This window comes from Drosophila obscura, unplaced genomic scaffold (genome assembly GCF_018151105.1).
Source record: "Drosophila obscura isolate BZ-5 IFL unplaced genomic scaffold, ASM1815110v1 contig_150, whole genome shotgun sequence".
In the NCBI taxonomy this organism is placed as follows: Eukaryota; Metazoa; Arthropoda; class Insecta; order Diptera; family Drosophilidae; genus Drosophila; species Drosophila obscura.
The window spans coordinates 123,889-150,126 of record NW_024542736.1 but is presented as its reverse complement, the minus strand read 5'-3'; the positions used below and the strand labels follow the sequence as shown (position 1 = coordinate 150,126).

Below are 26,238 nucleotides of genomic sequence, written 5' to 3'. Positions count from 1 at the left end.
TCGGATGTGTTTCCCAATGTGCACAAAGTACATAGTACACAGCACTGAACACTCTGCTTCTGCTGCTGCACCACATGAATAATGCGAATATTTATGTGCACACTGGGCGTATACGTAATTTTTGTTGTACAGCCAATAGAGCGGGTGCGATGCGGGGGTCGCAGCTAGTGTCGCAGCACACACACACACAAGCACACACGTAGTGCTGGCTAATAAATTTGGAGCTCTGTTTCGAGTGTCAAGATTGCGGCCATTTAGCCAAGGCAAGGGCATTAATCAAACAGCTAAAGCCTCATGGCTTCTGGCGCATAGCTTCTGGCTTTTGGGCAGTCCATTATATTAAACATCTGACACTGTCCCTCACACAATGACTTGGCTTTGTGCTAATTCTTGTACTTAAAATCCTTTGCAGACAAAAATTCAGCGTACTTATACTGGAGGAGAGCAGCTACGAGAAGGATGTCAGCTTCAAGGTTCACATCGGAATGCCACGATTGGCACCAGGTGAGTGTTGGCTTCTGACATATTGTAGCGCGTGACACAGCGCGCCAGCTGCAATTACAGCACCGAGTCCTAGACCAAATCCAAGTGCCCCCTCCTAAGCCCACAACCCACCACCCAAACCACCACCCACCCCCCTGTGACAATGCTAACCAAATTACTCGAAGCAGCCCAGCGTACTCGTAGAAGTGCACCGAAGATGGCACAAGTTTTCATCTTATTTGGTCAAAGTTCAACAGGCGTCACCGGGGAGATAAAATTCCCAGGGAAAAACCCACACACAACACACACGAGAATATATCCCACACTTTCCACTCCAGTCCACACTCTCCACACTCTTTCTCCACTCCACCCCACTTTCGAAAAGAATCTATATGAGAACGAACCCATTTCCACTCCTGCGACCCCGTTGAACCCAAAATATTAAGAACAGGCAAGAACGTCAAGGTCCAGCAAAAAATAAAAAAAATAAAAAAAAAATTGTCTGCAAATTGGACATTCCAATTTGAATTTGAATTTGAATTGAACGAAATTGCTACTTGGTTTCGTTTGTCTCTCTGGTCGCCTCCTATTTCTATCGACTCATGGGTTCTTTTTATACTTTTTGGTCATTTAATTTGTGTTCTTTATGCTTCTAGATTCCCTTCACTACCGTAAGCCTTGAATTGTGCATTAATTAATTTTATTTTAATTGAACACGAAAGCGCAAAAAGAACGTAGAACGTGGAACGTATTAACGTGAAGCGGAAAATTCCAAGAAAGTAACACAAATGCCATTTCTAAATTGGTCAACACTTTCGGGTTTCGGTTTCTGAAAAGCAAAAAATAAAAATAAAACAGAAAACCCTTGAAAATGGTTGCCCCGTGCAACACATAATTATTTCTGGTCCCTTTTGTTTGTTTCACCGAGTGCGGAAATTGCGGACAAAAAAGTGCAAATTCATTTGGCTATTTCCTTTTAGTTGTGTCCCAAGAAAACAAAAAAAAAAAAGTAAACAGCCACATTTTAGTTACGTATTTCGTTTCGTTTCGGTGTTGTGTATGTTCTTATGTTTCACCATCCAAGAGTAGATACCTTATGTGTATCCCATACCAATTGAAGTTCCCGTTTACCCACACCCACTCCCATATTGTTTAGATATTTTGCAAGAGGTTCTTGAATTGTCTTAAGTTTGAGTTGCCCCTAAATGTTCCCCATCGAAGTTTGAGCATAGCATTCTTCACTAGCATCTATGTATATCCCAAAACCAAACCCAGTCCAATAGAAAATCTGATCTGAATCCATTCCTTCCACCGTACCATACCCACACCACCACCTCCTCCTGACGCACTGTGAAGCACTGTGATCCTAAGTATTTATTTCTGTTGACCCATCGACCATTTGCTTGTGAACATAATTACATGATTAAACTAAAATACATACCCATTGTTCACACTTGTTTCTCCAATCCAAAACAAAACAAAACCAAACCAAACCAATCGAACTAATCCACAACGTAATTGCCAAATGAAACACACGTTCAATCCTCACGCAGATGACTTTAATAAGGAATCATTTTTCAATCGATTTTTTGGTATGTACACGTCTTTCTTTGCCATATCCTTTGCCTATAAGATTGAGATCAACAATTTCGAGTGTTCAGTTAATCGAGAATATGCAAATAAGTACAGCGAAACTACAGCGAAAGAGCTATAAATTCCAAGAAAACGCAGAACGAAAAACGATAAAGAAAGATGAAAGTATTTAGTAGCCATTCTCATTGTCATATGTTTTGGTTTTATTTGATCCTTTTGCCCATTAACACACAAACTTGTCGTATACATTATCAGAATTATGTCGTATCCGTCTCCGTATCAGTATCAGTATCCGTATCTGTATCCATATATATATATGTGTTGTGTATGTGTCTAAGTATGCGTATCTCTGTGTCGCATTCGCATTTGCATTTGCATTCAAGCTGTATCCATCCAAGAACAATTGCGCTTTTTCGACGCAGCAGCCACGCACTTGATAAATGCAACAAGCTTTAAGCTACTTGTGTCTAATCAATATTCGTATATCTAAAAAAAAAGAAAAAGAAAAAGAGATAAATGCAACAGAGCAAACAGCAATCGGTCGTCGGGCTTCGTCTTCAATTGAAATAAAATTGGTCGTGGGTCACAATTTTTGGGTAATGTTTTTGGTTATCTCTATGCTCGGCGGACACCTTTGTATTACACGCGCTTGTGCCCGCTTCTTCTACTCCTACTCCTGTTTGTGTGCCTGTGCCCCGACTTGCTGCTCGAATTTGAACTCGATTTCCGTAACGAAATCGGGAAACTCGAACACGGTATCGATAACACACCAATCAAACACGCCTCTGCATCGCCTCAAAATCAAAATCAATTTGTAAGTAATACACGCTACACTGCGTATCTAATTTGATCTCGAACGTACATATTATTACCAAACAACCAAACAATAAAAAATTGATATGTATTTGTCTTTGAGTTATTGGTTTGCCTTAATTTATTTATCTATATCTTCTTTTTTATTTGTATTTCGATTTGTGTGTGTTCTAGAACATAAGGCAACATTTTAAGCTTTATACTCCTTAATGATCGTGTACGGCTTTTGATTTAACCCTAACTGTGTCGTAAACCATGTCGATGTTTTTTTTTTTCTATCCGTATCGTACGTATCTTTCGTTCCGTTGCGTTCCGTTCCACTGCTGTCAACGTGTATACATATACATATATATATTGTATATGTATGTCTATCTATGTGTGTGTGAGTGTTAGAGTTTAATTGAATCGGAAAGTATATAGAACCCAGCTGAACATATATATCTAAATGTGTAACCGATCCCTAGCCAAGTCAAGAAATGCTCCAAAATAAAACAAGGTAAAAGGATAAATATCGCCCAATCACCACACACCGCACTCACTCGTAGGCATATTCGTTAACTGAATATTTTGAAAGAGATTGTTGAAGCCAACATACATACATATGTGAGCATTTTAAAAACCGATTTATCTGAAACTCTACCACCCCCTTGAACCTACTCATCCACTTGTCATGTCGATGTGTCTATAGACAAACACGAACACTCTGGAGATCATACCTGTGAGTCATCTTGAGATATATCTAGAGACCTTTTATCTACCCATATTCGTATGCATGCCTCTCTCTCTCTCTCTCTCTCTTTATCTCTCTCTCTCTCTCTAATTATATACTTTAAACATACATACTCGTATATGTATGTCTCTTTATGTGTCTGCTTAATATGCAGTTTATCAATTTCCATTTTCCACTCAATTGCATCCTGACGGGCAATTTAGCATAAATATTTTTGCCAAGTCATTGGAACGCTCAAGAATATATAAAAATCTGACTTGTCCTTTAAAGGACACACACACACTCTGTGTGTGTGCGATGTGTACTTGAGCTTTTCATTGAATTTCTATTTGTGTACCCGTACTCGTATTTTCTGTGTGTGTATCTATTTTTGTGTACCTATGAGTTAGTAGCTTTTCCCCGTAACCAACTTCAGTTCAGCAGCAGCCTGGCTTATCTCATCTCTTCTATTCTCTTTGCCTTTTTTTTGGTTTTTTTTTTTGCTGCTTTCTATTTCAATTTCAATTACAGCCCGCATCCAATTATGTACCTCCAGCCATATGCTTTTATTTGGTTGCCATTTCCAAGCTAATTGTGGCGTGTGTGTGCTCCGATTCTATTTGAATTGGAAATAAAATTGAAATAAAATATATATTACCTACATATAGGTTGCTCGACTTGGCTTTAATCGTTAAACTGTCTCTCTTTCTCTTTATTGGCTGACTATTTCAATGTTGCACTGTCCGCTTACCCTACCGCCTCGACTATCTGTCTACCTACCCCTGTGTGTTGCTCCATTAAACTGTATCCACTGCACCGCACTATCGTTTTGGATGCAAACACACACACAATATCAATATCTATATCAATATCTGTCTATACTTATGCCATGTATGCTTAAGATACTCTATTGTGGGGCGGGAAATGGGTGTGGTTGCATGCAAGTCGAAGCTGAATTCCATTTTGAGGCAGATATCTAAATTTCCGTTTACTTCCCTGTTAACGCCGCTGCCGCTGCCACTGGCCAGACGATGAACTTCTAGCGAAAATCCAAGAGGTGGAGAGCAAGGACACCAAAGATTTGACCGAACTGGACCGCATCCTGTTGCTGAGTAAGCCCAGAAACGGAGAGCTGACCACCGCACATGTCCGCATTCGAGAGAGCAAGGAATTTAAGGTAAGTGCCTGGGTTGGGGTTGGGTCCACTCGATGATTGGACTAGATCCCAGACAGAGGACAATGCAAATGAAAAGCAATTCAATTCACTTGACGGCTGCTAAGCTGTTGAATAATCACAGCCAAATCCCAGCAGCACACATTTACATCGGGTTAAGTGAATGCGTGCAAGGGAGACACCAGACAGACCAGACACACCCCATAATGATTCCCTTGCTGCGGGCGGAACTGTGCCAGGTGGCTATCCTTATCCTGTTGCCAGATCGAGTTACAGCTAACCGCTCAGGTGCCAGGCAAATAAGCACCTAATTGTGTGTAAATCTCCAAATGACACGTTGTGTGTTCATGCCTGTCTGTCTGTCTGTCTGTCTGTGTGTTATAATGCATGCGTATACGTAATGTGTGTGTATATGTATCCCATTTCACTCTCACCACAGGCTACTGTCGACAAACTGGTGGCCAAGGCGAATACTTCAGCCGTGCTTGGCACATCCTCCTGGAAGGAACAGTTCAAAGATGCCCTCACCGTCATCCCAGGTAAGCTCAAAGCTCACGCATCATCAGATAAACGAATAAACGAGTATTCCGTAAACATTTACAGCCGATGAAAGTGAGTACGATGATGTGGACGAGGATGTCGAAGAGGTGGTGCCCAGCTGCCTCAGTTACATCAGCCACTTTGTCTGCCTATTCTGGAAGGTTCTCTTTGCATTTGTGCCGCCCACAAGTGAGTCTCGCCACAGGCTGCAGTCTCCTGTCTCCTGCTATTCCTTACTGTATTCTGATTCTATTCCCCCTTAGACATTTGCGGCGGCTATGTGACCTTTGTGGTTTCGATAAGCGTCATTGGAATCATCACCGCCGTCATTGGGGATGCCGCCACCTATTTCGGTTGCGCCCTCAATATCAAGGATTCGGTTACCGCCATTCTGTTTGTGGCCCTGGGCACCAGCATACCAGGTAAGCCAACCCACCAGCCATCTGACACTCTGATATGCCCAACACTCTGATTGATTCGTTGCAGACACATTTGCCAGCATGATTGCGGCCAAGCACGACGAAGGTGCCGATAACTGCATCGGCAATGTCACGGGCAGCAATGCGGTCAACGTATTCCTGGGCATTGGACTGGCCTGGTCCCTTGCCTCCATTTACCACATGGCCCATGGCAAGACCTTTAACGTGGAGCCGGGAACGTAAGTTTGCCTTTAGAAACTTTAAAACATTTACTGACCCATTCTCCCACTCTCACACTCTCCCACTCTCCCTTTTATAGGATTGGCTTTGCAGTGGGGCTCTTCGTGGCCTTGGCTATGGTTGCCGTCTCTCTGATCATGTTCCGGCGCTGGAACAAAAACATTGGCGCGGAGCTGGGCGGTCCTAAGACTTCCAAATATTTGTGCGCCTCGATTCTGGTGTTCCTCTGGATTTTCTATGTGGTCATCTGCACTATGGAAGCCTACGACATCATCCGTGTCTAAGCGGACTACACCACACCAGCACCAGCATTCGAATGGCGTTGGCTCAAACGAAGCACGCGAAGAAGCTGTTCGAGGGAAGCAGTTTTATGAATGTATATGTATATATATATGTACGTGCGTGTGCTATATATATATATATAAACATGATTGATATTTATTGTGTAAAATTTATGTTAATACTAAGTAAGAGTAAAATTTTAATGTTTAACTAGGTTTGTAAGTTGGGGCATATTTTGATTTTATTTCATTTTAAATATTGCGTACTATTTTACGATTACATAACGTTACTCCCTTTTATTGATATATATACAGATATGAATTGTAAATACAGAAAGGCTGCCACGGCTCAGCAATCTTGTAATTGTAACGAGATCATTCATTGTTATGCCATATATACTTAATTATACATACTCTAAAATACGATTATACATAAATACATATACATATATATTTATTATTATATCATTCTGCGTACAACTTAAGTCATTGTTGTTGTTTGTTAAAGCTGTACTTAATCCAAGTCCACAAAAACGTGTGAACGGAGGGGATCCCGACACCCCTTCGGTTTTGAATTCGAATTTAATTTTGAAATTGAAATCGTCTCTCCATTTGTCAGAAATCATTGTTAATTTAATACATGTGTAAGTTTTAGCAGAAAATTAAATGTTTTAGCCAACAAACAAACAAAACCAGAAAACCCTCTAAGCTAAATACAACTACTAATACTAAATACAACTACTAATACTACGACTACTATTCGAACTATTAATAATTAGGCAGACTACCCAACAACTAGTTCTAGTCCCTCCATGCTAAATCTTTTTCCTGAACTCTGACCAAAACCAAGTGGGCGGCACTTACTACTTACTAGCCTGGCGATTAGTCCCCGTAAGACCATCAGTGTTTCTACACTGCACTACAACAACAGGAGCACTAATCAATTTACTTAAAACAACCAAAAAAAAAACAAAGACTTTCAATTTGCTTATGTCGCAGTGGCAGTGATCGACCGAAAACGAAGTAGAGAACAAAAGTCCGGATATTAAGGCAAACACCAAAACCAAATAGATGAATGAATAAAAAGCAAAAAAAATGTGAATGTACGAGTACGATTACGAGTAATCAAAGTATAATAACTGTAGCAGGTACATATTTTTTGTATAATGTACTACATATTTTTTTCATACATATATTGTAGCAAAATTATAGCTAAATAATGGGAAAAGGATAGAAAAGAAAATAAGAGATAACGAAAAAGAAAGCCTAATGATATTTATAGCCATGCATAAATTTGTATTATATGGGGAACTTGCTGATAGAACTTCGCCAAATTTAGACGTAATTGAAGTAATTAATTACCAAATACATATACACACACATACATACGAGTATGAACGATGAAACAAAGGAATAAATATAATTATAACTGAAATATGTATGTATTAAATTATATTGTCAATGTTTATTGCTAGATATTATAATTAAATTTCATTTAAAATTTATTTTCATTGATTTTTTTCTTTTTTTTTTTGTATTTTAATTTTCTCGTTGTTTAAGCGCAAATACTCGTCACATGATCAGATCACAAATGTTGTTTGTAGTTATGGATTGATCAATGGATATTCAATGGATATTACTGCAGTTAACATGCGATTCTGTGGGGGGATCGTCCAGGGGTCAGGGTAAGTCTGGCAAGGAAATCAATAGAAAATAGAAAATGAATAGCGTATGGAATGAAGTGCCGAACAGCAGTAAACACTAAACAATAGGTATAACAAACCAGACAAACATACACACATACATAACCCATACAAGTGGGCAGACACACATATAGTACAGACCTACATATATATATTTATCTATAGAAGATTACATAAAATGGAAAAGGCAAATAAAGCGATAAAAGTGCTTCCGACATAGGATGTAGGTACTTTTTGAAGGAAAAGGATTTTACTATTTATTTAATTTCTTTCTTGCCTTAACGACTTTTCTAATTTCAAATACTTTTTATATATTTTCTAATGGGTTTGTTTAATATTCAATTTCCTCTTTCCGTATTTCCGATATCCTTTCTGTAGATGTACGATAATGAATGAATTATGATGTAAATCTGTATGCTTGGATGGGGCAAAACGAATTACTTAATATGTGTATGTGTATTGTACAATATTAATTATTTGCTGTTTGTTATCGTGTATTTTCGAATTCAAATTATACCTGCATTTTTATATGTATACTTATAAATGTGATTTTACCCAAAAAACAAACCAAAACAAATGCAAAATATAGGTATATATTCGTACATTCAGACTATATAAAAAATATTCAAGAAGCAAAGCAAAGCAAAGTAAATTTTTAATCAAATAGCAGATCGAATACGACATATACATACATACATACATACATATATGTAGCTACTGTAGCATACTAATACGAGTATATATATATACACATATATATGTAGTATGAATGCAGTTAGATCTGTAGCCCATCTTACTAACGGTATTGGTATCTTTATTGCTCTGAGCCCAGAGAGATCAGAGGCTAGAGGCAGATCAAGAACTCCCTCTCTATCTCTCTTCCTCTTAACTACAATACGATATAAGAACTTGAATATTCACTTTGAGAATTTACATACTCGTACTTTAGGGCAGGCAAGAAATAAATGCTTATCGTTTTACTACCCAGAGCCTATCCGGCTAGAGTTACAATAATGGCATCAGCCGCTCAGCAATGCTGCTGCGAATGAATGTACCTACTATTTCCAGGCATGTTAACCCAATAAACTACACATTAAACCGACTGCGTTTGTCCATCTTTTGCTACATTTTTTTTTTGTCTCTCATTATCTCTTATCTGCCTGGCAGACAGCAGACCTATCGCTATGGGAAACTGGGCGCTGTTATGCAACCGAGAGGAGACCCAAAAAAAAGCTGCACAAGATAAGCTCGGGAATCAGCGTAGAAAGCTGGTTGCGTTGCGGAAGATGAGCACACACAATGAAGCGGAGAGATAAAGTTGTTTACGGTATTCCAAATACTCGTACACACACAGCCAAATAGCAATATAACACAATGGAGCTGCCCCTCCTCGCGTGGCTAATTTAAGTTGAAACAAAACCCAAAGGCAGTCGCCAGTCGTCCGCCAGTTCTCCACGGAGCAATCACAGCCGGATTGCAGTCGGTCGCCTTTTGGGAGAGAGCAAAACTGTTTGTAATCCAGGCAGACAGTCCTGACAGACAGACAAGGCAAATATGTCGTCCTGTGATGAGAAGACAGCGCTGCTGGCATCGCAGCAAGGACACCAGCAGAGCCAGCACATCATTGTTGTGCCATCGTCGCATCCAAAGGATTATGGGCCCATTTTCACAACTGCTGAGTAAACGCTTTCTGTCGCATTTCATTAAAAAATAACTTTGTTACACAGCGTTTCCCAATCCCAACCCCACCCTCCCCCTACCCGACCAGCTACTCGTTCGGTCTGACGCTGGAGGAACTGCTGCCCTTCGCCCTGGATCCCTGGTGGCAGAGTGTGCGGCGCCTGTGTTCTTTCTGCCTCGGGTTTGTCTTCCTGCTGACCCTCTGTGCCGCATTGGCTCTGGCGCACTCCAACAACGATGGCTGTCGCTCAAATAGAGCAATTAGCACGACCGGCACTACAAACAACACGACGTTCCCGTTCCCGTTGCCGTTGCCATCCACATTCTCTCCGCCAGTGGCCTTGGCATCCAATGGCACTCAGCTGCTGCTGTCCAGTTTATAGCCCAATCCCCGGAGCTCTTGACGATGCCGCAATACCATCCATGGGATTACATCAGCCGCGCTCCCAATACGCCAGCTGCTGTTTGGCTTTCCGGCAACGACTACGGCTACGGCTTTCCCCACTCCGACTCCGACTACGAGTATTCCTCCATTTGCTGACTAAGCGATAAGCAGTACGGAATCGATTGTGTGTGGCTGTGGCTGTGGATGATTCGTGTTTGATTAAAAGCTTACTTTAATTGTCATTACTTGCTATTCATTTATATTTTTAATAGGTACAATTAAACACAAGTAAACACTTTTTAAACTGCAAGTAAATAGGAATTGAAGTGCTTATCATGATGTTGTTGCTGGGCAGGAGGCAGTGTCCTTTAGTTCGTAAAGATACTGCCGCCCGGAAACTACAGATTTGTTCTTGATTCTCACATTTATTTGGCATTTACTCATAGTTCAGAATCCTCATATAAACCTCATACATTTCCAGCACTACCGGCATCCAGCGTGGCTTTCTTCGGCTCCTTTGATATTATTACCCGCACCGCTTTGTCCGTCCGACTGATGCTCGCTCTGTGGAGTTCTGGCGACTGCTTGGCCTCTGACCAGGCCTCGAGATCCAAGTTGAAGCCGGCCAAATCCCGACAGTCAACATAGCGATTGTCCTCCACCCGATGACGCTCCATGACGCGCTCACGAACTCGCGTTATGCCATCCGAATTGCGACAGATGATGGCAGCCAGACTAGTCTTGTAGATCTCCGCCAGTTGTCCTGCCGTGCATTAGAAAAGATTAACCAATCACTAGACACCTCTGCAGTTGGACAGGACTCACCTTTGGTGAACCTCTGGGGTCCCATTTTCCGCTCATACCAGTGGGAGTCGCCCAGCTTAAGGCGCAGGAACTGGTCGGAGACCATGCAGCTCAGCAGCGGACCGAAGATGGCGCCCTCGAGCGGCGGCTCGCTGACGGCTCCCGTATACACATCCACATCCTGCGGAGATCTGAGGGTCAAAGAGTTTTGAGCGGAGTGGAAAGGCAGTGTGTGTTGGCGCTGTACCCACTCATATATCTGCTTGATGGACGCCAAAGTGGCGTTGTCAACCGCCTGGGCCATCTGCTCCCACGTGTCCACCGGCGGCAGGCGGCAGTGACGTCGGAACACCGGATAGGCGGGTATGCCATGATCGCGACCCCGCTGAATGTTCAGCGAGACCAGGTCCAGACCGCAGAGTGGAACCGGATCCTCGGCATTGCCCTCAAACAGCTTCTGGGTGACCTCCAGCGAGAAGAAGCGATCCACGCGCATCACTGGCGTATTGGCAGCCGTATTGAGGGCGTGGTCAATGCCGTGCTCGTTCCATAGCGAGAAGGGATTGAAGAGCATCTTGTGCAGCTCCATCGCCTCGGGCGTGCTATTGTCCCGCGAAACATTGAACAGACCCGGCAGCAGGGTGTGGGCGAACCGAAAGGCGGCCGCAGCAAAGCAATTGGCAATGCTGGGATCCACCTGCGGATCGTACGTATCCGGCTCGTCGAGACTGTCGCTGGACGGTAGCAGACCCTTGGCCCGAGTCAGATTTCTGCCGAGCAGCACCGGCAGGAACTCGTTGTAGGTGATGTGGGCCATCTGTGCGCCGACAATCTTGCGGGCCTCCTGATAGATGCGCTCATCGTCCCAGTCGGGATTCACTTCGTGGAGGCTGCGGGCCAGGTTGTTGTGGTGCCTGGCCCAGAGCAGGTGCATGGAGGTGAGCAGCAGATTCTCGTTGGCCCTATCATCGCCAGACTCGAAGCAGTACCTGCCCTGACGTGTCATCTGGACGCGGTTGCAGCCATCTGCCGGATTGGCCGAAATGGGCAGCAGCTCCCGTCCGTCGTCGGTCAGGAACATGCGCAGCGTGCCATTGATGAAGCTGCGCAGCTGGTTCTGGCGCTGCTCCAGGTTGCCGTACACCACAGAGGCATCAATGAAGGCGGTGGCCTGGTTCAGCTGCATCCTCGGCCCGAATCTGCCCATTGGAGCCGGCGCCGAGCGCACAAAGTTCATGCAGGTGACGTTGTACCGCTTGTAGTAGGGATCGTCGGGCAGGATCTCCACGGGGAAGCACTCTGGATGCTGTTCGCGAGTGGCTGCCACACAACAGTTGATGGACTCGCCCTCCTCGGAGGTGGTCAGCGATGTGGCGGTGATGTCGTGGTCCATGAACTGCCCAAAGACCGCCAGCATGACGGTGAAATTTGAGTCCGTCTCGTAGCTGGAACGATGGATCTTCAGGGAGACCTGGCGTGCGGGTGGTAGGCGGCCCGCATGACTCTCCCTGGGAGCTGCAATGCCATCGGCGTAGTCCGGTGCCACCATACGGCGGTAGGGCACCATCGAGGCACCGAATGTGCGCGGATGCTCTTTGCTGTTGCAGACGCCAGTCGATCGCCTGTAGCGGTCATTGAAGTCACAGTCCAACCGTAGCACCGTAGGATCCGGCAGCGCGATCTGTGGCCCCCAGCCAATATTGCTTCGACCCGGCTGCTTGGTGTAGTTGAATCTGCGGGCAATGTCCATGGTCGCCTGGTTCTCGACGTAACCACGACGTGCCAGCTTCCGAGCCTCTGGATTGGTGCTCAGCGAACGATAGTGCCGGAAGGCTGGCGTGTTCACCTCATTCGGCTGCAGGCCTTCCTCCAGTATCTCACGGTCCCCCAGCGCTTTGATGCCGGCACTAACTGATCGGGCGCCCTCTTGATGATCCACAGCCGCCTGTTGTAGGGCCCAATCCGCTGCTGGCTCATCTGGTATAGGTGTCATCGGGGCCAGCTCCAAGTGCGTTCCGTTTATAACAAAGAAAAAGCTGGGACTACCATCCCCTTTGGTGAGCGAGTCGTCGAACACCAAAGCCAGGCCCAAGGCGACAAACACAATGACGCTGCGGACAGGTAAATTCAATCACTTTGTGGCCAGGGCGACAGAAATATGGGAAATACTTTTCCCCCCCAACCCACTCACATGAATGTAATGCCTATGCAGCACTGCAGCTGTTTCATTTTGTTGCGACGCGAACGCGGCGATACGCCGCCTGGAAATACGTGTTCGGGTCCTTGATAGGGAGGCAGCGCCACATATCCAGAGCCACCGGCGATGGCGGTGGTGAGTGGCGTTGTTTCGTCCGTCATGATCGAAGCTGAACTGATGAGAAATGCAGCCAGGGGCCCAGGGCGACTCGACGCTAAGGTTGCGCCAACACTTGGAGGGCTTCCCACTCCGTTCGCCACACTTCAGATACTTTCGCTGGCAGCGCAGCGCTTGGCAGTGCCAGTCTACATATAATATATTATAATCCCAGCGGTTGAGCAGTGGAGTAACAAAGCTGGCAACTGTCCACCAGGCCACACACACACACACACACATCACATATTGAACTCTTAACGTAAACTTTAATAAATGTAAATGCTTGGGGGTAGGCAACAGACAATTAGACTTCCATGTCGTCTGGCTGTTTGAACATATCGGCCACATACTCGTAGGTCAGTTTCAGCAGATACTGGAACGACTTGTTCTGCGGCATATCGTCCAGTTCAGTGCTCTCCAGGAACTCTTCCATGGGCGGCAGAAAATTGTCGTTCTCCTGGCCCATCAGCTCTGAAATTTCAATGATTTTGAAGAACATTAGCTTCTGCATGTACTCCACGGCATTATTGGGGTCATAGTCTATCCAGTTGTCGCGGCGTATGGCCGCACACCAGATCTTGTGGCGCAGATCGTAGGGCTGCTCCACAAAGCTCAGAAGCTCCAAGGCCTTGCCAAACTCCACTTCGGTGGCACTCTCATTTTCCTCGGCGATATACAGCTGTGGAACAGATAATATTGTAGGTGGTTGTTTTTTTTGTTGAGCCTATGGACAGACAGACTCACATCGATTATATCCTCTGCTTTGAGCACCTTCTGTTCAACTGGGTCGAGGCCAAAGTTTTGCAGCACGTCATGGCTCAACTGCGACTGATACTCGATGAGCGTTAGATCAGCATTAATCTTCTCCACCTGGGCCGTCAGGTCAGAGTCGGGCGCCGCAAAAGCAGCCAGTTTGGACAGAGACAACATCGACTTTTTGCGCGCCACAATCTCCTTCTCGTTTTGCGCCAGCTCGTACAGCACCTTCGCTGCCCGCTCGTAGTCGCCGTTGAATATCAGCTGAATCCAGCCCAGCGATGGATGGTCGCGCATGAACTGAGCCAACGCCAGCTGGTTGCCCTTGAAGCGCTCGAATACCTCGCCATGCCGTTGCTGCCGCAGATGCCAGCTAATGGCAAACTTCGAGAATTCAAACTCCTCGTATTTGCGCGTGTAATCATCCAAACGGTTCTTGTCTTTCGTCTCGTCGCATATTATCACCAGACTCTGAAAGTCCAGATACTTTTCGGCCAACTTAGCGGCGTATTCGTACTTGCGATCCTTGACTGGAAACAGAAATGAATATGAAATACAGCCAGGTGGCATATGGAAAAGCCACTTACTCAGTACTGAGATGAGTTCACTGCGCTGTGCCTCGAACTGCTGCTGCAATACATTGGCCTTCTCGGAGCCCCGCACACTATCCAAGTAGCTCTTGCGCCCCTCCAGCACCAAGTCCACCATCTCGTAGATTTGCTGGTACAGCTTCTGCTTTACCTCCGTCTCACTGACGCACTGGGCGCCATAGCGCAGGCTGAGGTCTATGAGGCGGTTGAGTGTGTCCCGAACGCCAGCACTGCCCGACATTGCCGTCCAGGGAAGGTTCTCGCAGGCGGCTAGTCTGTCGTTGTGTCGTGTATAATTGCTCCCCTGCTGTTCACGATGCATAAACACCTGGCCCAGCGTATCCAGGACAATGGAATTGATGTCATTGAGGAATTGGGCCACCGTCACAGTGGTTTGAATCTGTGCTGAAATCTGATTGTCAGCCAAGTCTGCCAGGGCCTCGAATACGGACTGGAATTTGCACAGTTTCACATAGAATATATCCTGGGTGGTCAGGCTGCCGTTGGGCTTCTCATCCCACATGGCAACAGTGGCATCGATGGCATTTTCGATGATTTTCGGCAGTTTGGCCTGCAGGGAGCGCAGTGCCATGGCAGCCACTATCTTCTCGCTGATATCGGACAGAATAAAACTGGTCGGCTTCAGCACATTACTGCCGCAGGGTATGGCATTGAGCTGCAGAAAATGGATGTGAAATAAAATCAAATCAAAAGAAAGAGCAATAAATAATAATCACCTTTTCCCAGATGCCGCTGGCATGGAGAAACGAAACAAAATGCTGGAAGGCAAGGATTTTGTCACGCAGCTGATGGATGATTTGCATGGAGCGCGAGCTGCCCAACGCATGACGATTGCCCTCGTGATCGCCCAACGCCTCTTCCCAGCGTGGATCGGCAATGGGTAGATCCTCGGCCAAGTCCTCGGCAATTGTGATGACAATTCTAAATGGGAATACAAATTTTCAATTGCTGCTAGGCATTTGGTAGAGTATTCAAGCGTTCACCTATCCAACTTGTAGGCATCGAGGGGTGCACCGCTTGGATCGGGCTCATTGACAGCGCGCAGAAGCTCCCCGACAATGGTCTTCACCATGTTGTTATTACGCTTTAGGTGGTACACGAAGGCAGCCTTTAGCTGGCCCACTTCGTCGCTCAAATCACTGTACAGCTCCTCGGGATCCAGCTCGAATACATGCAGATTATTGCTGCTGGCAGTCATGGCGGACTGATCGGGCGCATTGAACGAAGCATTGAACGAAGCTGGTGCAAACAGATCGGGCGTGTTGCAGGTGCTCATATTATGCAGCTCGTTGGAATCAAAGTCGCCGGGCGTGATGGAAACCAGGCCGTGGGTGCGGCTAAAGAACAGCGGCAGGCGACTGCAGACGGCGGCGCATAGGATTCGATCGTCGTGCAGATGGAACTCAATCTTCTCCGCCTCAAGTTCGGCTGTGGGTACGGCGTTGGACAAGAGCAAAGGATAAACCACCTTCGGGGTGTAGAGGTAGATGTGGCTGCTGCCAATAATGAAGCGAAGGCTGACGCATTCCTCTTTGGTCTTGGCGTTGTAGAATTTATTGAACTTCAGTGGCGTGAATGACTCCAGCAGCATGCTGTCCGCTTGAGCACTGGCCACAGCTACGAATGGCATCAAAAATGTTTCAACTTGAATGAGAAATTCTGCAATGGCATTGGCTTACCAACGGCATAGCACATCTGTGGCGCGTGAGCAGCGTTCACAGCTCCAGCCAATATGTAGGCCTTCTCGTCAACGATATGAAAGTCGAGCAGTTGCAACTCGAGTTCCACGTTGTCTGTGGGCGCTCGGATATTCCAGACCTTTTGCTTAAACTCTTCGCGAATCCTGCGCACCACCTCTGCATCCTCGTAGATTAAACTTTCTGTATTCCCCTTGTTCGACAGACTCCAGCGCTGGATGGAACGATCCGAGAGCACAGCCACAACCGTTTCACCTTCAGGAGAATTTCTCTCACAGCACATGCCAACCAAGAGCTGGAAAATAGTTTGAATATTATTTGGGAACCTTTTGTGAATGGTAATGCAAGCCTCACCGGATCCTTGTCGCCACCCGTATTCATTCCAATCAGCATGGAGGATAATTTCTTGCCAAATCCACCAAGCAAACTGGTGGCCGGCTTAATGGTCTTGTGGTGCAACGTGTATCGGCCATTGGTGAGGCCCACGCGGAGAAATACCAAATTGCAGGTCGTGGTCACAGCCAGGTAGCCCTGTTGCGCAGGCAGATTGATGAGCTGAACAAAGTCCTGGCCGGCCAAGATCGGCAGATTCACATTGTTCCCGTCATGGGCTATGGATGACCAATAGCGCACATCTCCGGTGGCAGAGACGGCTATGCAGGAGGCCATTTGCTGGCCATCTGTCTGGAATACACTAATCAGGTCGCTCTTGTACCCCAAGTCGGAGTAGGGCAGCTGCAGCTCGCGGCATTGCGACAGCCCAGCACCCCGTCGTGGATGCTTGGCAGTGCGGGGCGAAGAGCCCGACTTGGATGACTCTTTGTACTGCCAGATTAGGAGTCGGCGGCCGTGCACAACCTGAAATGAGACGCAAATTGAATTCACAGCCAAAGCATTTCTCGACTCGTGGTGCTGTTGCTCGTACCCAAGCCCAACCATTCTGGGCAACCTTCGCAGACACGGTTCCGGCAGCAGATCCCACAAACGTCAGGGCCTCGTTCACAACGACGGGCAGTGGGAAGCCAAAGCTCTCCACAACATTATAGTCCGACTGGATGCCGGGTATCGACTGGGTGGATCGCACAGACAAACTTAGCCGGCTGTGGGAAAAGGGTGCTATAAATCATCTTTACACATGCGAGACCTAAGTTTCCGCACCTGTTGCTCAGCGCCGTCTTCTTCAAGCAGCTCGAGTTGCCGCCAAAAAATGATTTTCGCGTGCTGTCTGCCACCGGCGTATTAATTCGGCGGAATCCTGGCGATGACTCGCGCGCAATTCCGTACAGCTGCTTTTGCATGTTTCGTTCCATTATTTAATTATTCAATATGATTACTATGACACTATCAACATTTATTTTTTGTTTTACGCGAAAATAACAAAATTCAAGAATTTTTAATTAGCGATGTATATTTCTTGCATATTTCATCGATGCACAGGGTAGAGTAACTTAAAAGAAATATCGATAGTTTTGTGCGATAGACGGCACGAAATACTATTGGTGGTATTCCAAAGATATGTGTCATACGACCATCATTCTCGTGCATTCATCGGCACACGATGTCATCGCTAAGACCCTTGTTAGGAATTTCACACTATTTCGTAAACAAAAATTTGAAATTAAACCGAAATAGATGGCAACCTGGACGCAAAATGAGCCGACAGGCGTCAGCAAACGTAGGCGTTGGAATCTAGAAGGTAACATATACACATAACCATATGTCAGGACAAAAGCAATAACAAACAATAAAATTTCCAAAATGACCACAGACCGAGCCTCATTAAACAAATTGAAGAACCATATTGCCCAGGAGGGATGTCCTCAAATGCAATATGATTTGGCAAAGCAGATTCTGGACAACACTATAGGTAAGTGACAACACAATCCCGATTCATAATACATCCGAAGGTAAAGTTTGGCTGTCTTGACTCATGCAGAACCGAATATGGATAAAATCGAACAGTACCAGAAGGCCGTCAATTGGCTTGTCACTGCGGCTCACAGTGGGCATGAGGATTCGGCCAAGTTGCTGAAAAATTGCTACAACGACGGCCGTGGTATAACGGCAGAGAATGCGGATGATGTGCGTCGCTGCCTGTCCATGACTCCTGGCGAGCGAGCGGCGCGAAAAGCGGCTCGTGAACTCTTTGCCTGTCTGTCGAACGGCAACGAGCACGTCACGCCCAAGCAGCTGGAAAGAAAGATGCGATGCATATACAATCTTCAACGGAAACGTCGCAGACTTGAGGATGAAACGTCCGGGTCCAGCAGCGAGGGCGAGCCGGAATGTGAGCTCCTGGGCAACATGGAAACCATAGGGCATGCAAACGAGGAGCATCAACGCTTAATCACCGAGGCCAACCTCGTGTCGGCTGCTTCCAACTACAGTGCCGGACGGATGCCCACAGTAAACGACACATTGACACTGTCCGTGCCGGATCCCAGGAGCTTGGACCATGTGCCCCGCTTCTACCGCATCTTTTTCCACCCGCTCATATTTTTCACCCTGTTCTACCACCGCCTGGTGAACTGCATCATCTCGTTGCCCAGCATATTACCCGTGAGCGTGCGCCTGGGTCTGCTGATAGCCCTCTCCTGGTGGAGAAGCTTCCAATTGGTGCCGCTGATCAGCTACTACTTCAGCGTGGGCATGATGATTTGGGCCACCTGTAAAATGCTGAAGACCAAGCAACAGTTTGTGGACTTTCGCATTTGGTCGGGACTGTTCCTGCGCTATGGCGACAACAACATCGATGCGGGCATTGCGGAGAAGCGCTTCCTGCGGAACAACATGAAGCCGTACGTGTATTATTTCGGCGCCTTCATCTGCAACCTGATTGTGTATCCACTCGTGGCTGATGGCTGGATGCCCCACTCAGAGCTAACCATAATCTCCGGAGCCTTCACGCTTCTCACTATGGGCGTCAGCATGTACGCCTCGTCTGATCTACTGCCCAACTGGGTGGTGGTTGTCTCCTTTGCCGTCAACGTCCTGGCCAAGTATCCCTATGAGATGGACAAGGTGGTTACATCCCGCTGGCGCTTCCTGGACCTGCGTAAGCCCACCTTCTCGACCTTTGTCATTGGCAACGGCATTGAGTTCTGCCTGAACTGCCGCACAGCCTTGTACCTCTTGATACCGGTGCTTCTGGTGATAATGGCCAAACGTTCACGCTGGCACGGTGTCTACACGCATCTTATTCCACACTGCGTCACGCTCTGCTGGCTGCAAGTGTGCATCGCCACCTCCCAGAGTGCCACCATGTTCGGTGTGATTCGCGGGACTCTTGTCCTCGCCGGATTGGTGTTGTTCCTGCCCCTATTTGGCATGGTGGCGCTCCTCGTCCCAGTCTTTGTGGCCATCAAAAGCCTTGGGTTGGCCAGCGAGCAGCTGCATTGGGGCGGCGTAGCCATCGCCAGCATTCTCATAATGGTCGTCTCCTATCTTTTGGCCATGAACCGTGCCACCCAGAAGTATATTACCATTCTGCAGGTGAGTGTCCAGGTGGCGTCCAGCTATACTTACTATTATTGTGTAATCATCAATCATTTGCAGCTAATCATGGGCTTGACAATGGCCTGTGTATTGGTCTTTCCCTACATGACGTCCAGTTTCAAGGACACGCCGCGCTTCAATGCCCTGCCACGTGTCGGTCTACACTCTCTATCGGACGCCGACTCACTGACCTGGGATCGTTTCCATTCCCTGTGCGCCCTACCCTTCCAAGAGGAGCCCAACAGGATTAAGTCCCAGCTGCGTTGCTTTCACCTCAATGGTATGCCCGTGACCTGGCAGGGCAGCGTCACCAAGGTGGAAATCGCCAAGGTATCCAACATGTTTGAAGATCTCGTCGCCAATTATTTGCCCGGCTGGTTGGGCAGGGCGGTACGCTGCGCTCACGGCGAGGACATATCACAGAATTTCCAGTGCAATCGCAAGCTGGATGACCAATGCGACGAGTGGCAGCGCGTGATCAAAACAGTCAATGCTCGCACCGGCAGCTGCACGCTCCAGAAGTATAACCGCTACGAGTACGAGCTGCTGGTGAAGGTCGGCAGCAGCAGCGGGAGCCGACTGCTGGGACGCACGACATCATCGGAAGTGGTTCTAAAGGCGCACCATGACTTTGGGAACTTCACGCGGCAGCTCAGCCAGGGGGATACTGTTTTGTTTTACGGCACACTCCATCACACCCGGATGCGAACAAACGATGTACAAGTGCTGTTGAAGACCATCGAGTGCCGGGACTGTAAATCCCCAGAGCTGGGAACGGCGAGCATTGAACGACTTCTTGGTGCCTCTCCGATGGATGCTCGCCTGCAGGAACTAATGCGCGGCATCAAATATCTGTTGAATGCATTGTTAAATCCGTTAATTACGTTTAAGTAGGTTAAATAATCAAATACAAAGGCAAAGGATTTGATTCTCTTAGCTAATAATCACAAATATTTATACAACTATTTTTATTGATATCGATTTACTGCATGGGGTTTTCCAGCTTGAGGCTGCTGGGCAGCTTCTCAACGCCCCCGATCGGCAGTGGAGCAATCTTGTGTGTGTTTTCATCGTCGGCATCGGCTATGTGCTCGGCCACATCTGTTACACTCCTGAAGACCAAGTCTGGACAAGCAGCGCATGTGTAGGAGAAGCTCAAATTGATGGGTGGTATCACATCAGAGACTTCAGCAGAGAAATCGAAGACGTTTTCCGATTCCTTGGGATTGACGTTGTTAGATGGTCCAAATACTGGCAATGATCGGCACTCTTCAGCCTCACTGCCACTATCAGAAGAGTCTGTTGAACTGTCCGACCCGCGCTGAATCGGACTGTGATGATGGTGCTCGCAGGGCTCAGAGCACTTAAAGCGTTCCTCTGGCGCGTTGTTCATTAGCTGGACACCATCTAGCAGCAATTTACGATGGCATCGATGGTAAATCCCCAATTTCTTGAGATCACGCGGAACAATTCGCTTGCAGTGGGCAATGGTGTTGTAGCCCTTATTCATAAACCTGTCCACGTACATCTCCATGGTTAGAAGGACCAGCCATTCCCGGACAGCGTGCGGACACATTCTCAAATTTTATTTCCTCAGAAATTCCAAAACAGCCCCAAATATTTTGACAAAAGCCACCGTTACGACGAACTAGTTCAGATAGAGTTGTTTCGATACAAAATCTCGACATGGAAACCGACGTACAGTGGGGTGGCAAAAGTCAATTCATTTTTTGAACGTTTCGGATAAATCCATTACACGAATCCGATAGAGAATTATCCAAAGCTTTCAAAAAAGTTTAAAATAAATCGGACTTTTAGTTTAGGAGATATGAGCAATCAAAGTTGAAAATTATTTCCGTGTGCAAAAATGTATTCAACTTTTATTGACATTTTATATATAGAATAAAAAGTAAACTGTTTGAGGTATCATTCTGTTTTTGGTATCTTTTACTAGGTGTATTCATTTTTATCAATATTCAGTAAAAAACTGGTCCGTTGCACAGACAGTTATAGAGAAAAACGAATTTTCCAAACCATCTAGTTTTGGGGTTTGCGAGGTAGCGTCACTGCTATCGATGTAGAAGCCAAAAAACTCAAAAGTTCAATATGGGCTATTAAACTTATGTAGAGGCATATGCAAAGAGCACGTATATAAAAGCATGCTTTTTTTTAATTCAGGTCAAAGTTGAAAAACGGCCAAAAATTAGGTTAATATTCTAATGATTTCATATATTTCATCCATTAGACATGTGATATCTCAAAATAAATTGGAAATTAGTAATTCTATAGAAATTTTAAGTTTATGAGATATTTTTAACAAGGTAGATGACTATTAAAAGACAAAAATTTTGAAACAGGTTTGATAATAAAATTTAAAATTATTATATGTAGTGATAAAAACCACTAAACTTTATTTATCGATGGAAAAAACTAAGTAAACTAATTAAGTAACTAACGAAACTAAACTAAAACTATCCCCACATCGATAAGTCACCGCAATCAGGCAAATGTTCACAGGAATCAAAGTTAAACTTTGAGTATTTAGAAGCTTTACAATTCTAGAAATTGTAGTACCATTTTATCTTCTAGACTAAATTTTGAAAGATTTGTCTTTCAAATGCAGTTTATTTCATGAAAATATCTTGATTCGTTCGGAAGTTATTAATTCAGCAAGCTGAAATGGCCGAATGGCCCACTGTGCAACGCATTTAAATCAATTAATTCTCTCGCTCACGCAGCATGCTGTTCCATGCTTTGCCCCGCTTTGAAGCGCCCTTTTTTTCTATGTTACGCGATTTTTTTTTTATTTATTTGAATAGTTTCATTTAGAAACTAAAAATAACGAAACAAAATTATAGAGTAACCGTTTATGGTTTATCATATAGTTTTCGGTATATTCTGAAAATGAGAAGGTATATTTTGGTATATTTCTGGGGGGCGCACTGTAGTGTATATTGTCAGGTCGGGCGCAAAGAGTATTTAAGTGGCTCACATGGCTCATTTTCGCGTTGAAAATCCAATTGGACTTTTATAATTCCAAATACCGTTTGTCCGCAATTGGGAAAAATCGAATTAGACATTTCACTTTCAAATTTCATATTTCTGTTGCTGGTTACTGTTGTTGTGTTAAAAATTAATAAATTGAAAACTTGACATAAATAGTAAAAAAGAAATAAATAATAAATACACGGTGGAAACCTGAGACCCGAGACCTGGGACGGCCCGCACTATCTCTATCTTCGGAGCAGATACCAAACTATTAAAGATTCAAGTGTAATCAGAGCCAAGCAACAGCCTTAGCCATCATGATACCGTGCATAACAAAAAAGTATCAAAACGTGGTGATTAGCACGGGAAACATCATTAACAACGAGCTGGGGCAGCGCAGGTCCAACGAGGAACTGTACGATGGGCTGAAAATAACGCTGCACAGTGACCCAAATGTCGAGCGCGTGGTGGTGGAGATAGACGAGCTGCATGGACGGGTGCAGCATGCCACACAGGAGCTGACCAACAGGCTGACGGAGAACCAACGCAGTGAGATCAGCATCGGTGCCAAGATATTCCTCAACAACAACTCGACGGTGAACATAGAGCAGGCGGTGGAGGCGCTGCTCAACATACTCAATGTGACGCACGTGGACAACGTGGTGTTGGCCTACCACCCGAATGCGGGTGGCGCCACTTCGCCCGTTGCCAACGCAACAGCTGAGTCCACAACACCGACAGCACCGGCCGTCAAGTCTCCGTGCTCTGAGGCAAACCCCTCAGCCTCGACCGTCGCCAGCTGGAGTCTCCGGAATGGCGCTCAGGGCGTAAGCGAACTCAAGGGGCTCTACAGGTCCCTGGAGCAGTATGCCCTCAACCAGAAGATCACGCAGCTGGGCATTGCAGATCTCGATGCCGAGGCGCTGGCAGAGCTGCACAGGACAGCCGCAGTCGCCCCCACAATTGCGCAGGTGAATCTGTCCACCTGCTGCCGCGTGCCCACGGAGCTGCAAGAGTTCTGCGCCGCCCACGACATCCAGCTGAACACACACGGCGATCCCGAGCTGCTGCTGCCAGAGGAACAGTTTTCTGGCCTGGCGCCCGGCTACACAATCGATTGGTCGTTGCGCTACCAAGTTCATGTCCGCTGTCGAGGCGTACTCACTGCCAAGGGCTACATTGTGGGGGCCTCGAGGCCCAACGCCAGCGCATAGGCATAGTCGAGAGGCACAGTCGAGAGGCAAAGGCAGAGAGAAGCTTAGCTTTAGTTAAAATATTTGTGTGTGTGTGTATACCTGTATACTGTGTAGTAGTTCTGTACTTATTGTTTGTTATACAAAAACCCAGATGATCGATTGATTTTATTGTAAACGATTTTTCAAACTTCTTCTGAACATAAAGCGTTTCAAAAACGGCAAACCAGCTCTGTATTGTTATTTGTGTTATTTGCTTTGTGCTCTCACCGGCTGGCAGGGGTCACCGCGACGTGAACCGGTTTGGCTCACATATTAAGTATACGTCTAGTACACATTCAGATAATTATTGCAGGCAGTCTGGGTTGGACGAGTGCGGTCGGTCGGTCTGGTTCCGCTGATGGCTGTCCAGCAGTCCCTGTTTCCTGTGACTATGGCTGTACATAGTGCTTTGTTATTTACTCTGTTAATCGTGTGGCGTTCCTCCGCTCTAGAGTCTAGACTCAAATCTAATTAAAGCAGACGCATCCAGCGACCCAGCAAGATCACGTGGCTAACCCGTCCAATACTTGAGAAAGCCAGCTCCCGATTAGAAGCAGATTATTATACAGCAGCGGGAGATATTTTAAATATATTGCCATTAATTTACCCCTGGGTGCAATAACTAACGGCCCCATAAATCCCATCATAGCTAATAATAAATTCGTAGGTGTACATCCGCCCCAAAAATTAATCTATTGTCGAAATTTACAGTGACCATATATTGGTCGAGTGAGCTGCGCGATTGGAGCAGGAGTTAAGAGGTGTGGTTTGGCCTGTAAGTAGGGCATTTACAAGTGTTAGTTGGGAAGTGAGGAACTTCTCAAGTGCGTAGAAGTGCGTGGACAATAATGATTTATTTATAAGCAAGCAAGAGACCATATAATTTGAGGGCAAAGTTCAGGGAGCCAACATATGCCATATGCCTTGATTTATAATATCCCAATAAAACGTACATAGTTTATTCACGCATTAAATAGATACACAAAAATACAATGTGTATGTACATATGTACTAACGCCTGTGTTTCCCGGGAAGTAGGTACAATAAGTACAATAAAAACAAAAGAACACTTATCGCCATGACTTGGTTGCTTGAATTCCCCACAGCGAGAGAGAGAGAGAGAGAGCATGAGTAAATCTAACTTGTTTCTCGATCATTACAGCTCCATGTTTGTTTGGTCTTTCGTCACTAGCCCATAAAGTCCGAGAATATCTCTATAGATATACTATGTATGTATTTATATACAATTTGTATGTGCACGACGAACGCCTGTGACGCATCGGCCTCCAAAATGGTATGGAGCAACATGTAGCTCAACATTTGTGCTGTTTGTCAGCATAGAAGATAGAAACCTCTCGAATATAATTACCCTTTTCAGGCGGGTATCAGGAACTGGTGAAATGTACAGCTCGTTATCAGCCTCGTTATCAGTAAGCCAGTAAGAGGCTATTCTCGCCTCTTTTGTAAGCCAAAATCGCATCCAAGTGCAGTTGTAGAGATAAGCCAGCTGTTCCCTTCCGCACTGTCGTATACGTAACGAATAGCTATCAACTATCTACATATATGAAAATACATATTCAAACGAGTATCTATGTATGACCATTCATCATTATGTTCCGGCTGAGCTGCGATGAGTAAGCAATTAATTGAATTTGCAATTTTCGATGAATATCATTATTTTTATCCAGAAATTTCCTTAGAAACAAACAAAAAATTCTTGTGATTACACCATAACAATTGTTGAGTCTTTATTAATTTAATTGAATATTCTTTGAATGCTTCGGTACTCACATTATTCTTAGTTTGACTACACTCCAAATCTACAATACTCGTACACGCGACTCCATCCGCCACTTACATTGTTTCAACATTATCTATTACGAGTATGTTGTTCATTTTTTCATTTTTGTGTGTTGATAATCATAATATTAATACAGTATATATGTATTAGAGCAGTTAACGCACACCAATAATACACACACGGAATTGATAATGGATGTTCCTAGTACTGGCATGCAATTGGGGTTCGAGTTACACTTGATAAGGTTTCATCCTCTACTACACACATACAAATATCTAATTACAGGTGTGTTTTAATGTTTGTTTTTTGTTTGTATGTACGATGTATCCGCACAATACTTTTTTGGGTTATACATACATATTCCACACATTAGCTACTGGTACAATTAGATTGCATCGTAAAAACTAATCTATCATCTCACTTGCTCGCAATTCGAAACAATAATAATAATACTCTGTATACATATCGCATCCATTCG

General features: G+C 45.4%; 7 protein-coding genes across 12 annotated transcripts in view; 4 read left to right on the top strand and 3 right to left on the bottom strand.

The window, feature by feature from the left end:
- Positions 1-6,944, top strand: part of LOC111066381 (sodium/calcium exchanger 3) — a 36,058-nt gene extending 29,114 nt beyond the window's left edge. For 2 of the 6 annotated variants that reach the window (XM_022354933.2, XM_022354932.2), the window contains 9 exons: positions 413-504; positions 2,037-2,075; positions 3,578-3,607; positions 4,627-4,775; positions 5,212-5,311; positions 5,376-5,501; positions 5,576-5,734; positions 5,799-5,970; positions 6,051-6,944. In XM_022354933.2, the coding sequence (XP_022210625.2) occupies positions 413-504; positions 2,037-2,075; positions 3,578-3,607; positions 4,627-4,775; positions 5,212-5,311; positions 5,376-5,501; positions 5,576-5,734; positions 5,799-5,970; positions 6,051-6,255 (1,072 nt within the window). In that variant the 3' untranslated portion in view covers positions 6,256-6,944. Of the gene's footprint in view, positions 1-412; positions 505-1,139; positions 1,155-2,036; positions 2,076-2,895; positions 2,937-3,577; positions 3,608-4,626; positions 4,776-5,211; positions 5,312-5,375; positions 5,502-5,575; positions 5,735-5,798; positions 5,971-6,050 lie in introns of those variants that run through there. The other 4 variants (XM_022354936.2, XM_022354934.2, XM_022354935.2 and 1 more) reach the window with 4 other exon arrangements.
- Positions 6,945-9,375: 2,431 nt separating this feature from the next.
- LOC111066388 lies at positions 9,376-10,317 on the top strand. Its single transcript, XM_022354943.2, has 2 exons — positions 9,376-9,634; positions 9,724-10,317. The coding sequence occupies exons 1-2, from the start codon at positions 9,510-9,512 to the stop codon at positions 10,016-10,018; spliced, it is 420 nt and encodes a 139-aa protein (XP_022210635.2). The 5' UTR covers positions 9,376-9,509; the 3' UTR covers positions 10,019-10,317.
- On the bottom strand, positions 10,263-13,210 carry LOC111066386 (chorion peroxidase). Its single transcript, XM_022354941.2, has 4 exons — positions 13,016-13,210; positions 11,076-12,935; positions 10,846-11,015; positions 10,263-10,783 (listed from the first exon to the last, which is right to left on the bottom strand). Exons 1-4 carry the CDS (start codon positions 13,180-13,182, stop codon positions 10,488-10,490), a joined length of 2,493 nt encoding a protein of 830 aa, XP_022210633.2. The 5' UTR covers positions 13,183-13,210; the 3' UTR covers positions 10,263-10,487.
- A 213-nt stretch (positions 13,211-13,423) lies between these two features.
- LOC111066383 (nuclear pore complex protein Nup133) lies at positions 13,424-17,845 on the bottom strand. Its single transcript, XM_022354939.2, has 9 exons — positions 17,400-17,845; positions 17,167-17,341; positions 16,596-17,099; positions 16,224-16,536; positions 15,528-16,161; positions 15,261-15,465; positions 14,521-15,199; positions 13,922-14,463; positions 13,424-13,856 (listed from the first exon to the last, which is right to left on the bottom strand). The coding sequence occupies exons 1-9, from the start codon at positions 17,549-17,551 to the stop codon at positions 13,482-13,484; spliced, it is 3,579 nt and encodes a 1,192-aa protein (XP_022210631.2). The 5' UTR covers positions 17,552-17,845; the 3' UTR covers positions 13,424-13,481.
- LOC111066384 (wolframin) lies at positions 17,798-20,695 on the top strand. The gene is made up of 4 exons (XM_022354940.2): positions 17,798-17,937; positions 18,010-18,108; positions 18,178-19,733; positions 19,797-20,695. The coding sequence occupies exons 1-4, from the start codon at positions 17,874-17,876 to the stop codon at positions 20,628-20,630; spliced, it is 2,553 nt and encodes an 850-aa protein (XP_022210632.2). The 5' UTR covers positions 17,798-17,873; the 3' UTR covers positions 20,631-20,695.
- Positions 20,664-21,399, bottom strand: LOC111066387. The gene has a single exon (XM_022354942.2). The coding sequence runs from the start codon at positions 21,310-21,312 to the stop codon at positions 20,719-20,721; it is 594 nt and encodes a 197-aa protein (XP_022210634.2). The 5' UTR covers positions 21,313-21,399; the 3' UTR covers positions 20,664-20,718.
- A 1,350-nt stretch (positions 21,400-22,749) lies between these two features.
- Positions 22,750-24,143, top strand: LOC111066401 (glutamate--cysteine ligase regulatory subunit). The gene has a single exon (XM_022354972.2). The coding sequence runs from the start codon at positions 23,042-23,044 to the stop codon at positions 23,936-23,938; it is 897 nt and encodes a 298-aa protein (XP_022210664.1). The 5' UTR covers positions 22,750-23,041; the 3' UTR covers positions 23,939-24,143.
- The last annotated feature ends 2,095 nt before the right edge of the window (positions 24,144-26,238 follow it).

Excerpts from the sequence above, each read along its gene's own strand:
- LOC111066388 (XM_022354943.2), top strand. The coding sequence starts at position 9,510 with ATGTCGTCCTGTGATGAGAAGACAGCGCTGCTGGCATCGCAGCAAGGA. Across the intron at positions 9,635-9,723 it reads CCCATTTTCACAACTGCTGA|CTACTCGTTCGGTCTGACGC; the intron begins GTAAACGCTTTC and ends CTACCCGACCAG.
- LOC111066386 (XM_022354941.2), bottom strand. The coding sequence starts at position 13,182 with ATGACGGACGAAACAACGCCACTCACCACCGCCATCGCCGGTGGCTCT. Across the intron at positions 12,936-13,015 it reads TGCATAGGCATTACATTCAT|CGTCATTGTGTTTGTCGCCT; the intron begins GTGAGTGGGTTG and ends ACCTGTCCGCAG. Across the intron at positions 11,016-11,075 it reads TCCATCAAGCAGATATATGA|ATCTCCGCAGGATGTGGATG; the intron begins GTGGGTACAGCG and ends TTTGACCCTCAG.
- LOC111066383 (XM_022354939.2), bottom strand. The coding sequence starts at position 17,551 with ATGGAACGAAACATGCAAAAGCAGCTGTACGGAATTGCGCGCGAGTCA. Across the intron at positions 16,537-16,595 it reads CGGGTGGCGACAAGGATCCG|CTCTTGGTTGGCATGTGCTG; the intron begins GTGAGGCTTGCA and ends ACTATTTTCCAG. Across the intron at positions 14,464-14,520 it reads TGAACTCATCTCAGTACTGA|TCAAGGATCGCAAGTACGAA; the intron begins GTAAGTGGCTTT and ends TTCTGTTTCCAG.
- LOC111066384 (XM_022354940.2), top strand. The coding sequence starts at position 17,874 with ATGGCAACCTGGACGCAAAATGAGCCGACAGGCGTCAGCAAACGTAGG. Across the intron at positions 17,938-18,009 it reads TAGGCGTTGGAATCTAGAAG|ACCGAGCCTCATTAAACAAA; the intron begins GTAACATATACA and ends AAATGACCACAG. Across the intron at positions 18,109-18,177 it reads GATTCTGGACAACACTATAG|AACCGAATATGGATAAAATC; the intron begins GTAAGTGACAAC and ends TGACTCATGCAG.
- LOC111066387 (XM_022354942.2), bottom strand. The coding sequence starts at position 21,312 with ATGTGTCCGCACGCTGTCCGGGAATGGCTGGTCCTTCTAACCATGGAG.
- LOC111066401 (XM_022354972.2), top strand. The coding sequence starts at position 23,042 with ATGATACCGTGCATAACAAAAAAGTATCAAAACGTGGTGATTAGCACG.